Consider the following 15,283-nt stretch of genomic DNA (forward strand, 5'->3'; position numbering starts at 1 on the left):
GGGAGCAGAGCAGGCAGAAGGACCGAAGCACACTGCTGAGGGGAGCAGCGGGCGGCAGGAGAGGTCTGCGCGCCATGTGGGACCCTCCTCCGGTGGCCGGGGAGCAGCCGGGGATCGAACCGGCGCTGCAGAGGCCGCGGGCAGCTTCGCAACCCAGCGCTCAACCGCTGCGCCACAGGGGAGGCCCTAAGTTCGTTGTTTATTAAACTCAATTTCTTAAACATAAACATGCCATGAGAAGAAATATTTAACTTGAAACACTAAACTATTTCCAAAGAAATGTTATTTTCCTTCTATTAAAATTACTAAGAAAATAGGCTATAGATGTAAAGTTATTATTAGTTTCTAGAGTTAAAATGTAAAAGGTTTTTGATTAGAGATCAATCTTTAATATTAATCCATTCATGTTCTTGGTGGTTTTATCATATGTTTGCATTTACGACTGATAACCGCTAGCATAGGCTTTCAGAGTTATTCCTAAACAGCAAGAGGCTGTATATGTCCAGACATAGGGATGAGGTGGTGACAGGTGACAGGTATGTTCTCAATCTATATGGACCCAACCTTTATAAATTCTTAGGCATGTCATTCTAGCTCCTATTCTGGGAAGAATGGTAGAAAAGTATCCTATTCCTCAGGGAGGTTGGGGAGAAATGATTTAAAATGATTGCTTGATGTCAGTCTAAAGGTGTTTGGGACAGGCTTAAGCCATGTACTTAGGACTTAGGACTGAAAAGCAAAGTCATGTGGCAGACTTTGATAACTAGAGAAATGTACAGGGTTGGTACAGAGATGAATCACCAGGCCCCACCAGGAACCACACTAATTTGTGCCTTAAAACTGTCTACCTTTGCTCCTATTCCATGCTTGTCATTCAACTTTCTGATTACTAATCTGGTTTCCAAGGAATTCAGGCATTTTATCTTTCAGGTAGAATGAAAGATTTCTGATGCCTGGAGAAGACTTTCCCAACACTATGCATTAATATATTTACCACTCAGCAGTACATAAAGTTCAGGAGTGTGACTTACATCAGCTATTCTGAGCACAGCTCTAGAATGATGGCAGTGCTGAGGCTGTACACCACAGTGTACTTCTTCAATTTGAATGAGTGGTTTTCTCCAATGTCACTTTGATCCTACAGTCTGCTATTGTATAAAATGATTAGCTTTTAGCTAGGATTGATCCTTACAGTTCATCAAGTAACATCTGATAGTACCTTACTAAATTAAATGGAACAATTAAATAGGAATTAGGGCAAGTTTTGATTTTCTCATTAGGAGAAAACATTTCTTCTGGGGAAAACTTGAAACTGTTGTATTTATTATAGTCTAGGTCTTCGCCAGGAAATTATTCTGATTAAGGTCAAAAATATTTTTAAAGGAAACATTTATTGAGTAATCAAGATATAAACTTTTCAATGATGAAAGATATGCTGAGTGTTTATTGGAATTGCTTCATCTGAATAACTCACACTTCTTGCTATTTCATGACATTGCATATAACAATACTCAAGAAATAAAGTCTTTCATAATTATAAAGGGTTAATACAGGAGTCAGATGGAGGTGCTGCTTCTACATCAGAAGTGGTATATGAAGAAGTAAAATGACATTGCCAGAATTAAATGAAAAATTTTGACATGGAGAAGAAAATTTAACCCTTAATATATTTAATATTTTAAATAAGATTAAAATAATATTGCAATAGGCATTACATAATTGAGCATAAGCAACATATTTCCATTTGCATTTTACTGTTTCTAATCTGTGGGTAGAACAGAAGAAATTGATGACTGTCCCTTTAATAAAGCCCTGTTTACCTAACCTCTTCTAGTAGGAGGGGCTTAGGAACCTGTAGAGTGAGGTATAACTTACAATTCTGCTTTCTGACCTGCTACCTTGGATAGGGTGCTGATACTACAGACCAGGAAGTGACAAAACATGTGCTCTAAACTACAATAGAACTTGTCTTTTATAAGGAAGAACTTCTCATGAAAAAAATCAGGACATTGGAGAAATAATTTTACATAGTTGTCATTCAACATTTGGAGTGATATTACAGATAAGGGTGTTGCAGCATACTTAGAATACAAAGCTTTCTGGGCCAGAAATTGATCTTCTGACTTTTGAGCCTTATCTGATTGCTACCTGGTTCTGTATATTGTTAAAGTACTCTGTAGGCTGAAACTGGGAGACTGCATTTTTAGCAGGTAGGTGGTCAGCTTTTGTTTAAAATTTAGGTTGTTTTTTTAAGGTTACTTAATCCTTTCTGTGGCTGATTTATGAATTGTGACTATTAGCTTGGGTGTAAGTTTTAATGTTTGAATGTTCAGCATGGCTGTACATAACCACACTTCTTGTGACATGTAATCAGCTTTGTAGAAGTCATTTTTAACAAATTATCACAATAAGATGATGAATTAATTGAGTTCCTGTTTTATTTTCCATTAACCATATATTTTTAATAGATAAAAAAGTATATTGAAATTGTCCTGCAATTTGTTTCCTGATAGTACATAATAATATATTTTAAATATTTATTTCTATAGGCAAATAAAATTGTATTTGCTTATTTCATTTCTCTCACTATTAGGAAGCAAAGTATTTATTATTGCTCTAATCTATTTTGGGGGTAGTTTGATGTCCCTTATTTTTAAGAAGTTTTTATAAAAGATTAATCTTCCACAAATTTATTGGAATATTGTTTCTCTTTACAAGGGTAGCGATCCATTTATGGCTCAGTGTATTTTAAAGATAGTCTTTGGAAGATTGAGTTCATTATTAAAACTAACTACTATTGTGGTGTACCTGTTAGGGTCAAGGGCAGTGGTCGCTGACCACTTAACTCTTAACTACTAGGGATATTTTTTATTTTTCTTTATGGACACTATGCTTAAGAAGACTTTGTTCTCTAAATAAGTGGTGTATAGTAAATAATAAACTCTTGGAATGTTATTGTTTATTAGATGTATATTATTTTCAATGGGAGTTTCTTTTCAGGCTGAGGTTAATATAATTCACTGCACTGTAGGTTAATATAATTCAACACCAAACAGAGAGATCAGACATTTTACTTAGCTTGAATAGTTTTATTTTAGACAACTGTTTGGATATTTTTGATTTATTAAAATCTAATAATAATATCTGAATTTTCTTCAGTTACTCTTGCGGGATCCTGGTGACCCAAGCACAGTAAATTGGAAACTAGCAGTCTGAATTGCAGGAATTTTGCTTTTAATCTTGTTGAGGATCCATGAAATGTAATGAAGGCTCTCTAGTGCAATGTAATAAACAAAGGTACCATAGCTACTGGACAGAGGGAGGAACCAAGGAAAAAGAAAAAAGGAAGCGGAATTTGTTGTAGGAAATTCTGGGGAGGAATTCAAGGCATCTGAATGTTTTGGCTCCATTAAATCCCTCTATACCCCCAAATTCATTTTTTTACTCTGATTAGACTGATAAACTATTCACTGACTTAAAAAAACAAATACCATGTATGTTCTTGCTGTATTAATTCTGTATTTTTATGTTAATTTCCCTCTTCCAGTGTTTTCTCATTTCCCCATTCATGTCCTTCCTTCAGTTCAGCTGAATATTGTCTATGTGAAGCCTTATTTGATCAGCCTAATCCACGGTACTATTTCCTTGTACTTTCCTATCATGTTGATTCTACCGATTCTACCAGTACTTTAATACATAATAATAATATAGCTTGTCATATCGGACATTCCCTAAAAATCGTCCATGTTTCTTAAACTATATCAGTTGTTTGAGAGCAAGGAGCTATGATGGGTAATCATTTTTGTCCTCAATAGCATCTAATGCATTCATGCAAATTTGGTTGGTTCTAAATAATTAGCTGTTGAATGAGTAAGAGAATCTTGCCAAAAATTGCTACAAGTATTATGCTGCCTTCCTCTGCCTTGCTTAATTATGTAATTAACCATCTATATTTATTTTGAAATCAGACCACTGGATATCATAATATCACTATTATTTTTTTTCTTGCTATGTGTTATGCACTTTTTTCATATTAGATTACTTTAACATTTGATATGATACTTAGAATAGCTGGACTTTATTAAAAATGAATCAAAGATGATATTCTGAATTCTAGTCTCTTGCATTTTGTATTTTAGGAAAATATATTTAAAGTTTGTTGACATATAAGGGTTTGAAAATGGTTAAAATAATCAGATACTTTATGGATTAACATGATGGGTTCTGAATTGTTGATTAGAACTCTGAATGGTGATTTGTGATAGACCGGTTGGATCGCAGAATTTAAATTATAGGTTAGTAACTGCCAGACACTATGAACAAATTATTTTATTAAAAAAAATGAAAATACCTTACTTCCCATTTAAAGTAGTCACTATATTATATAGTTTAAAATCATCATTTTATCTATTGCCAGTGTCAACTATGTCAGGTAAGTTTTATTAACCCAGTTTTTATAAACACAAAGAAAACAGGTCTGGAAAGATCAAATAGCTACCAAAGTCACACATCTCATTGTGGCATACCAAGCCGTTTTGATGTCAAAGTCCATGTTTTGAATCACTATCTTATACTATTTTAAATTCGCTAATAGTGTAATTTTTCTGTAATTTTAGAACTTGACCAAACAAGAATTCTGGCAGCTGCTCCAGCAGAACTATGGCACTGAGCTTGGCTTAAATGCTGAAGAGATGGAGAACTTATCCCCGTCTATTGAGGATCATGTGCAGCCAAGGTACAGCAGAATGTTGTGAAATATGAAACTTAATTAAATACTAATCAAAGTAGAATTATCTTAAACTCTCCTAATTCAGAATTTCTGAGTGAAATTTACCCCTTTTTGTTTGTGGTGGAATAGAGTGCAAGGTCAGGACAGAGAAGAGTTTGCTGAATTGGTAATCAAATACAGGGCATATAATAAAATGTATACTTTGTAGCTTTTGTCACCCAGGATTGTTTAAAGTGTGGTTTTAGCAAACTTTTAAATTAAGGAATTGGCGATTTCTTTTTTAAATTTCTTTTTTTTAATTAATTTTTAATTTTTTTTACATCATTGTTCATTTTTAAACAATATTTGCTTCCCCCCACCCCCTCAGGTGTAGTCCCCATGGAGTTTCCTTCACCAATGCACCTGTGCACCATCACCTCAGTCCCCTGTGCTCCTCCCTCCCTCCCTCTGATCCCTCTCCTGCCACCTCCCCTGCAGTATGTCTCTGATTCATAATTGTCTGATTTTGCATTGTTGTGTTTTGTACTGTTATTATTTGTTTACACTGATGTCTTATTTGGTTCCACTATATTCCTGCTATAAGTGAAACCATCCGATATTTTTCTTTTTCCTTCTGGCTTATTTTACTGAGCATAATTCCTTCTAGCGCCATCCACGTTGCTGTGAATGGCATGATTCTATCTTTTTTGATTGATGAATAATATTCCCTTGTGTATATATACCACATCTTCTTGATCCAGTCATCTATTTTTGGGCATTTGGGTTGTTTCCAGGTTTTACCTATTATAGATAGTGCTGCAGTAAACATAAGGGTGCAGGTACTCTTTTGAATCAATGTTTTTGTGTCCTTTGGGTAGATCCTAAGAGTGGAATTTCCAGGTCATATGTAGCTCCATTTTTAGTAGACTGAGGAACCTCCAGACAGCTTTCCATAGTGGTTGGACCAATTTGCACTCCCACCAGCAATGTAGAAGAGTTCCTTTTTCACTACATCCTCGCCAACATTTGTTGTTACTTGTTTGGTTTTTTTTTTTTTTTTTTGATATGTGCCATCCTTACTAGTGTAAGGTGGTATCTCAATGTGGTTTTGATTTGCATTTCCCTGATTATAAAGGATGTTGAACATTTTTTCATATGCCTGTTGGCCATTTGCATTTCCTCTTTGGAGACATGTCTTTTAAGTTCTTCTGCCCATTTCTTGACGGGATTTTTTATTTTGTTTTTGTTGAATCATGTGAGTTCTTTGCATATCTTTGTGATCAGTCCCTTATCAGTTGACTGGAGTGCAAAGATTTTTTTCCCAAACAGTGGGGTGTCTCTCTGTTTTGCTTAATGTCTCTTTTGCTGTACAGAAGCTTTTCAGTTTGATATTATCCCAGCTGTTTATCTCTTCCTTCACTTTCTTTGCTTTGGGTGCTGAATCTTTAAAGATGTCACTGAGATGTATGTCTTGTAGTGTTACGGTTTCAGGTCTTATGTCCAGTTCTCTTATCCATTTTGAGTTGATTTTTGTGCTCAGTGAGAGGTAGTGGTCTAGTTTCATTTTTTTGCACGTGATGGTCCAGTTTTCCCAACACCATTTATTGAACAAATTGTACGTGAGTAACTGGAGATTTCTAGTGAAATCTCTGTGTTACAAATATATGATTCAGTAAAAGTAAATTGGTAGGTAGTTTGAGACATACAAGGCAATGACTGTTCCTCAAGGTTACTCTAGCACAGTGCTTGGCCTGTAGTTGGCACGCAATAAATATTAGATACATTAATGAAAGGAGCTTATAGTACTGTGGGAAATGCAAATAATTGTAATTTGAGTTTGAAAATGATAGGGAGCAAAGGGGGCAATAGATATAAATGTGATAAAGAATTTCTAAGTAAAAAGAGATTCTCTTTGACTCAGGGGAATGCATTTGGAAGAGGGCACATTTTTATTAATCTGTACAAGTAAAAATACATTTTATCCGGTGGTAACTGACAACTAAGGTTAATACATTAATATTCTATAGCAAGCAGGCTAAATGAAAGAAGTCAATGACTAAAGACCATGTGTCGTATGATTCCATATACATAAAGCGGAGTCCAGAATCAATAAATCCACAGAAACAGAAAGATGATGAATAGGTGGCAGGGCCTGGGAAGAAGGGAGAATGGGGAGTGAGCGCAAATGGGTAACTTTTGGGGGTGAAGAAAATGTTCTAAAATTAGTTAGTGGTGATGGCTGCCAACTCTGTAAAATGCTGTATCGTACTCTTTAAATGGGGTGATTTTATGCTCTGTGAATTATATCTTAATAAAATTCTTATTTAAAAATTTTATAGCAAATTTTTAAATGGAAATCTTTCAAAAGTCTCATTGGGGATACAAAAATTTTACACTATCTAGGAAGTCTTCTAGTTAGGCTGACCCTATTTACATTGTTTCAGCTTACATCAATATTTTATAGTCTTTTGTTTTTACTTGGTTGCACATGCATATTTTATTAGTTTTCTGTAAAGTTAAAAAATTTCCACAGCACTTCTCTCCTTGTAAAGTTTTCCAACATCTCTCTAGGTACAGGTACTGAGTAGAAAGGCAGTTGATAAAATGCAAAGAACCTTGGATTGTGGTAAAGAAGATCTGGATTCTAGTCTGAACTTTACCACTGAGTAGCTTAACAACCTCAAGCATACCTTTTAGCCATTTCCATCCTTTGTTTACTGAAATGAGGTAATTAAACTAGATAACCTCCAAGGTCCTTGCTAACTTGAAAAGTTTCTAGTCTTTGAAGAAGGAAAGAATAAATGTTTTTGGCCATCTGCTTTAATACGAAGTTTCACATTTTTGAGGTCATCTGCAAATCTTCTATTTTCTTCTGGTGAGTGAGTGCTGTCCAAGAAAACATGTGGGAGGATCCTTATTTCCTCTTCTATGCCTTTTACCCATTCTTCTAATTTCTGAAAGAAGCATTATCTGTCTCAAATCTTGGTTTCTTTAGCACTTGTCTTTGTTTCTTCATTTCAGTGTCTCTGCCACGCTTCCTCCTCCTTTTTTCTTTCTTTATTTCTCCACAACACATCTCCTTCCAAAAAATCCTCAAGTGCAGACACTCAGCTCTTGGGCTGGTCTCAAGGAACCCTTCCGTGGACCTATATATTATTTGGGTGGAGTAGAATGGGGTTGAAAGGCCCTTTAGTTTTTCACTTCATTCCTGAGGATAATATGGTCTACCATGTTGGGCTGCTACTTTATTTTAGAAGAGCTTTCAATCCGTATATATTAATGATTATATAGGAATCATAATTGCTCAGTGAAGTTGAACGCTGGAAAGTGGATCAGTTGAGCTTCTTTTATATTGAATAGACTTTCCCTTCTTGCTCCCTGAAAGAGGACAAGCAGCTCCCAGTACATTTACTGTTGTCTTGTCCTTGTGAACATTTGAAAGCTGTTCTTTAAGCCTTGTTCTTAAGAATGAGAGCAGCAAGGAAGGGGTCATGAGGAACTTCCCCTTCTGAGAGGTATCCATCATCTCAGTTGGGACTGAATCAGAAGGAAGGTGCAGTTCAAACACCCTGCACCTTTCAAAGCTTTGTGGTTGTCCATATTGAAACTTATTTAATTTTTTAAAATGGAGATGAAATATTTATTTTCTCAAGGTTAAAACTCACAAAATCATGTTTATACAAACAGGAAAGCTAAAAAATTTAACAAAAATTGTTTTAAAATTTTAGGCAATTATTTCCTAAAATTCTTTATAGACCTTATTTCTTTTTTTTTTTTTTAAAGATTTATTTTTTTATTTATTTATACAAGCACTGGGTACAGTCAGAAGGGCGGGAGGGTGAGAGAATTCACCAGAGCCAGAGCGGGGAGCAGAGCAGGCAGAAGGACCGAAGTATACTGCTGAGGGGAGCAGCGGGCGGCAGGAGAGGTCTGTGCGCCATGTAGGACCCTCCTCTGGTGGCCGGGGAGCAGCCAGGGATCGAACCGGAGCTGCAGAGGCTGCGGGCAGCTTCGCAACCCAGCGCTCAACCGCTGCGCCACCGGGGAGGCCCATAGACCTTATTTCTTAATATATTTCCAATTTTCCACCATTGAAATATTCTAAGGTAGAGCAGATATTTACATACTAAAACAATGAGCCCTATTCATTTAAAATTCACTTACTTGGGTTGATATAGTTATCCTTTGAATCAGCAAGTTACGTACTAAAAATGCTTACATTTAGTTAGTCCAGAGGGACTAATCAGGCTAATAATAATTTTTTGTTTTTAATTTTATTTTACCTTTTAGTTAAAGAAATTACTGAAGATTGGCTCAAAACATTATATTGTTTTTAGATGTATAATAGCATGTATAATTCAACATCTATAAACACTATATAATGATTGCCACCAAAAGTCTAGTTTCTATCCATCACCATACAGTTGATCTCCTTTATGCAATTTATCCATTCCTTTATATCTTTTCCCTCTGGTAATCATCACTTTGTTCTTAAATTCTAAGAGTCTGCTATTGTTTTGTTTGTTCTTTCATATAAGTGAAATTTAAATGGGCAATATCCATTTTATGGTTGAGGTTATGGCCACATATATTTGGTTAATTTTTTAATGGTTTCTGAAATTCATAAAATCTCATATGAACACATCTTATTTTTGGAAATAGTCAGTTTGCATGTGATTAAGAAAGTTAGCCATGTTATAGGTAGAGGTTTTTTGGTTAATATTACAAATATCCATTTGTTCTTAAACTGTTTTGCAATAAAAGCATCATAGTAAGAAGACCAAATCACTTATTTGTATGGAAGTCACCTAATTTGTGTTTCTATAACAATATGTTTCTTACAGAAGTCCAGGAAGAAACAGCTTGGATGACTTGGGAGAGCAGGATGAAAAATTAGCCAAGTCAATCAGTTTTACCCGTGAATCAGTTAGTCGGGTTTCAGAAATGGATTCTGCCGATGGACATTCACCCAAGGGGGTTAGTGTATCATATCCCTTTTAAAATATATCTGATGCTACTATGTATTAAGAGTAAATCAAATAAAATATAATATACAAAATGTTTAAAAAACATAAGATGTTTTAGGCTGCTCCTTTATTTTAGGTGAAGAGTGTTAGCCTATAAGTAGAAGAGTTTATGTAGTTAGATATGGTTCAGTGCTATGAGACATTTCCCTTTAATAGACATCATTAAAGGGGATAGACATCATTAAAAATATAATAAGATGCAATAATTCACAGTAGGAGAATTTTTCCAAAATAAGTGATATGTGTGGTGGAAAGAATCTATATTCAAGGGGGAGATAGGTGAGACTCCTGTTTAGTATGCTTGACTAACATAGATACTTTTTTTTTTTAATTAATTTATTTATTTATACAAGCACTGCGTACAGTCAGAAGCACGGGAGGGTGAGAGAATTCACCAGAGCCAGAGCGGGGAGCAGAGCAGGCAGAAGGACCGAAGTACACTGCTGAGGGGAGCAGCGGGCGGTAGGAGAGGTCTGCGCGCCATGTGGGACCCTCCTCTAGTGGCCGGGGAGCAGCCAGGGATCGAACTGGCGCTGCAGAGGCTGCGGGCAGCTTCGCAACCCAGCGCTCAACCGCTGCGCCACCAGGGAGGCCCCTAACATAGATACTTTTTAAAAACTTACTGTTAAAGTAAGCGCATACTGTTAATTACTGGGCTTCAGAGTGAGTTACTTAGCTAATGTCTTCCTTTATTTTTTTCAGTATCATTATGAGCCCATCAGGTTTCTTTTTTTTTTTTTTTTAATGTCAATAAGTTATCTGTCACTGGGAATCATTATTTTTTTTTTTAATTCTCAGTTTTGTCCCTTCTACCAACAGGAGCTTCGTTAGGTTGGTTCCTTGTCCTTTTGAAATAATGAATAATCTTTGATAGCTTCCTTTTTTTCTGGTATGACAGTGTGTCCCAGGCACATTTTATACACTTTTTGTCTTGCATTTTAGTATCAGACATTTTCCTAGAAAACCATTGTTCTTAGTGAAGAGTGGTGTAGAGACCTTATTGTGAGGGCCAAGACTGCTCCTGCTGCAAAGTGTTTGTGCTGCTGATTGGATGCAAGTTTGGGACTTTGTTTTCTCAACCATAAGATGAGGATAATAATTCTCCACAGGATTTTTAATAAGCATTAAATGAACTAATAAAGATGAAAGTACTTAGAGCAGTCCCTACCATGATTAAGTGTGCGATAACCACAAGCTATTATAATTGAAAGTGAGTCTGTGTGTGGCCAGCAGCGAACCTTTTCTATCTCCTTTCATGGAGCAACTCACACCTCCATGCTGGGATGGAAATACTGAAATATTTATGTGAAAGGCCACCAAGTTATCAGCTTGTTTGGATAAACATCATGCATCCTGCACTATGATTCTGTTATTCTTTTCTTGTAAAACTTATTCATCTAGAGACACTTAGGAATGTACTACAGGTGCAAGAGAGGTGATTCTGGATGCTAATTTTTTTTTTAAGTTCTCACTGAGAAGACAGAACCACACTATGGGAAGGTAATAAAATTGGGAACTGTTTGCGTCTCCTTATCTTTTTTTGCAAATATCTGGTATTGAGGACTGGGTTCTCAGAACTACTAATTTTACTTGAGTATTTCTTACAGTGTCCTTGAAAATGTATTGATATTTTGTACCTGCTCTTGTAGTAGTTAATCTGTTGGTCCTTGCTTCTTATTTTGTCCCTAAATAAGGTTACTACATTTTCTCTGAAGAAAGGGAATGGAATGTAGATGAATGATGTAATGTTTTAAGACTCATTAATGTTTAGGATAGATGTTTTTAGGTTATAAAATACAAGTAATATAGAAATTTAGTCCCTTTTTTTCCTTCTGTAATCAAGAGAGATGTGGTGACATTTTCAGTGTTAACAAATATCATATGTCACTTTGTTTCAACTTTACTTCTAACAAAGTTAGAAATAGTAAAAAGTCAGAAAAAACATTTTTCAAAGGTGATAATTTTTTTAAAATTTGAAATTAGTATTCATTGTAAAAAATCAGGAAATACAGAAAGTATACAAAGAAATAAAAATTGACAAGATGCCAACCCCTCAAAGATAGTGAATGTTCGTATAACTTCATAATAGGAGTCATATCTTCAGTAGAAACAAAGGAGCAACATGTGTGAAAGTTTACTCAGCATCTATTAAAGAATCCCTTAGTCAGCTAAATAAGATGTTGCTTTGTAATATAGAACTCCCATCAAGTCTTGATTTTAGCAGCACTTTCTGTGTGAACAATCAGCCCTCTACTGAGGATAGTATAACCCTTTAATAAACTGTGTCCTGTGTCTCATTTGTTACCTGCTTTCTGAGTAGCCAATGGAAACATGTATCCTCCCAGGAACTGCTTCTGCTGTTCAGTGCTGCTCAAAGGTCTCAGGGGGCAGGGTATGTAAGATTGTCTATATTCTTTGCTCTTTCATGTGCTTACACACAGACAATGCAAGAAGGTACCTTGCCCTATAGTTCATGTTTTTTTTTAACGTTGTTTCAGTAAGCCTATTTACACTACTATTCTACTTGAATATTAACTTTGCAGTGGCATTCATACTCTTCACTTGATCTTAGCCAAAAGGCCAAGAAGCGATGACATTCATACTTTTTTTTTTAATTAAGATGTATTTTTATTTATTTATACAAGCACTGGGTACAGTCAGAAGCGCGGGAGGGTGAGAGAATTCACCAGAGCCAGAGTGGGGAGCAGAGCAGGCAGAAGGACCGAAGTACACTGCTGAGGGGAGCAGCGGGCGGCAGGAGAGGTCTGCGCACCATGTGGGGCCCTCCTCTGGTGGCCGGGGAGCAGCCGGGGATCGAACCAGCGCTGCAGAGGCTGCGGGCAGCTTCGCAACCCAGCGCTCAACCGCTGCGCCACCGGGGAGGCCCACATTCATACTCTTAATGCCTAATATTAAAATACTTATAGAAACAACTTATCTTTAGTAAACTGTTCCCTGGAAGTATCAATGGCATCATATATTGAATACATTTTATTTATTTATAGATTTATCTTTATTTATTTATGCATACAAGAACTGGGGTACAGGCCAGAGGTGTGGGGGTGGTGAGAAGATTCACCAGACAGAGCGGGGAACAGAACAGGCAGACGACAGAAACACACTGCTGAGGGGAGCAGCGGGCGAGACAGGAGAGGTCTGCTGCACCAGTGAATACATTTTAATGCCCAATTTCTTATTTCCTTTAACAATCCCTTAGTCTCTTAACAGCAAAGCCATTTGTATTCTTATAAGTTGCTGTAAAATTGATTTTCCCTTTTAATCTTCTCTTTCAGTGTACTTTTATGTGACTTTTGTCTATTTTTCTTTCCCTTTCCCCTTTAGTTACTGGTCTTGAGAGATGGGTGAGTTCTTTTCCTTGAGATGATGGGAAGGTATTGTCTTGGGAAAAAAACTGCCTTTGACTCCTCTCCCTTGTCCACTGCAGGGAACTGAGAGTTCCCTTATTTTTGTCCTCTACCCTTTTCCCTTCTGTGTAAGTGATTCACATGATGTTAAAACTAAGTTCTTTTTATATGGTGTTTTAAGATGTATATTTGTTGTTCATTATTATTGTGTAGAAGATGATCTTAAAATGGTCTATGGACTGAACTGAGTTCCTTGTGATGCAGACATAAAATTTTCAGAGAGCAGCATTTCAAAGCATCTTTATTATTAAAGATCTCACTGTAAAATGTAAACCTATAATCTGTTTTCTAAACTAGATTTTTTTTTTTTTACTTTTAGGGATTTGGGAAAGAGGAACCCCAAAGTGAGAAACAGATCAAAAAGAGTCCTTTGCTAACTTCAGAAATGAGATTAAGTAGAGTGGTACCAAAATCACTGGACTTGAATAAAAATGAGTATCTTTCTCTGGATAAAAGTAGCACTTCAGATTCTGTTGATGAAGGTAAAGAATTTCCTATGAATTGCAATAAAATCTCAGTTATGTATTTTAAAGTTTATTATTTTATTAGGTATATGCAGATTGAGAATTTAGTTGCATTAGATATAGTTTTACTCGATAAAGAATCAAAAAAGGAATGGGAGTTAATAGAATATAGAGGAAGGAGCTTGCTTAGTCTAACCCATCTCTGCTTCCTTCATAAGCCTAGAATTTGAAAATCACATTGTATTTAGTTTTTAAAATTTCAAGCTTTAAGGCAATGGAGATGGAGCAATAGCAAAGGAAAAGCAAATCTTTTTTTTTAAGTTTTTTTTAAAGGTTTATTTATTTTTATACAAGAACTGGGGTACAGGCCAGAGATATGGGGGGTGAGAGGATTCACCAGCGACAGAGTGGGGAACAGAACAGGCAGACGGACTGAAGTACACTGCTGAGGGGAGCAGTGGGCGAGACTGGAGAGGTCTGTTCCACCATGTGGGTTTCTCCCTGGCCGGCAGGGAATCGAACTCATGCTGCAGTGGCTGTGGATTGCTCCTAGGTTTAGTCTTTTTTTTTTTTTTTTTTTAAGAAGGCCCGTTTATTTATTTTTTTATTTATTATTTTTTTAAACATGTATTTATTTATACAAGCACTGGGTACAGTCAGAAGCGCGGGAGGGTGAGAGAATTCACCAGAGCCAGAGCGGGGAGCAGAGCAGGCAGAGGGACCGAAGTACACTGCTGAGGGGAGCAGCGGGCGGCAGGAGAGGTCTGCGCGCCATGTGGGACCCTCCTCTGATGTGGGGCCCTCCTCTGGTGGCCGGGGAGCAGCCGGGGATCGAACCGGCGCTGCAGAGGCTGCAGGCAGCTTCGCAACCCAGCGCTTTACTGCTGTGCCACCGGGGAGGCCCTCCTAGGTTTAGTCTTAACCCCTGCGTCACCAAGGAACCCCAGAAAAGCAAATCTTAATAAAAATCTGCATGTGCACTCCATCAGGCAGTGTAAAATGTTCAAGTTTTATAGGTAGAATGACATTTGAATTCATCTAGCTTGCTCCTCATTTTACCAACAAGGAAATTAAAAGTTAGGAGGAGTAAATATAAATCATGCAGCTAATTAATGATAAAGAACTAGGATTAGTTATTAGGTTTCCATCCAATGTTCTTTTTTTATTTCCTCCCATACCTCTCACATTCTTTTTTCTTTTCTTCCTTTTTATAAAGAGATAGCTTAGCAAAGGCTACTCTAAGCCTATTTTATGTAAAATTATGAAAACAAGTGGTCTTGCCAGGAGTGTATTGTTAGATGACTAGTAATTATTAGGTATCTTCCAAAAGAGAATAAAGAAGACTCTCAAAAATTCTAGGAAGTAAATGATTTAATCAGTAAATGATTAAAACAATTGTTTACTCATTGGTATTACTCAGAAGAGAACTCAAATTTCATTTTGTGTAGATTCAAGTTTTTGACTGTGGTTATATTTTAGAATAATGGGATGAGTTTTTGAAAGCAGAAACACAGATAGCTCATTGTAATTGCTCCTAAATTTAATTCTTTTTACTGTAGTCAATTTCTTATTTTTTAAATTCCCATTTAATTTCCATTCACTTTTTTTTTTTTAAAGATTTATTTATTTATTTATACAAGCACTGGGTACAGTCAGAAG

General features: G+C 36.3%; 1 protein-coding gene across 1 annotated transcript in view; it reads left to right on the forward strand.

The window, feature by feature from the left end:
- GRAMD1C (GRAM domain containing 1C) overlaps positions 1 to 15,283 on the forward strand; it is a gene marked incomplete at its 3' end in the record, with an annotated part of 70,613 nt that overhangs the window by 34,478 nt on the left and 20,852 nt on the right. The window contains 3 exon segments of the mRNA XM_084231191.1: positions 4,617 to 4,735; positions 9,553 to 9,685; positions 13,480 to 13,642. Of these exon segments, the coding sequence (XP_084087317.1) occupies positions 4,617 to 4,735; positions 9,553 to 9,685; positions 13,480 to 13,642 (415 nt within the window).

The sequence above is a fragment of the Talpa europaea genome (genome assembly GCF_964194135.1).
Source record: "Talpa europaea genome assembly, chromosome: 4".
Lineage (NCBI taxonomy): Eukaryota > Metazoa > Chordata > Mammalia > Eulipotyphla > Talpidae > Talpa > Talpa europaea.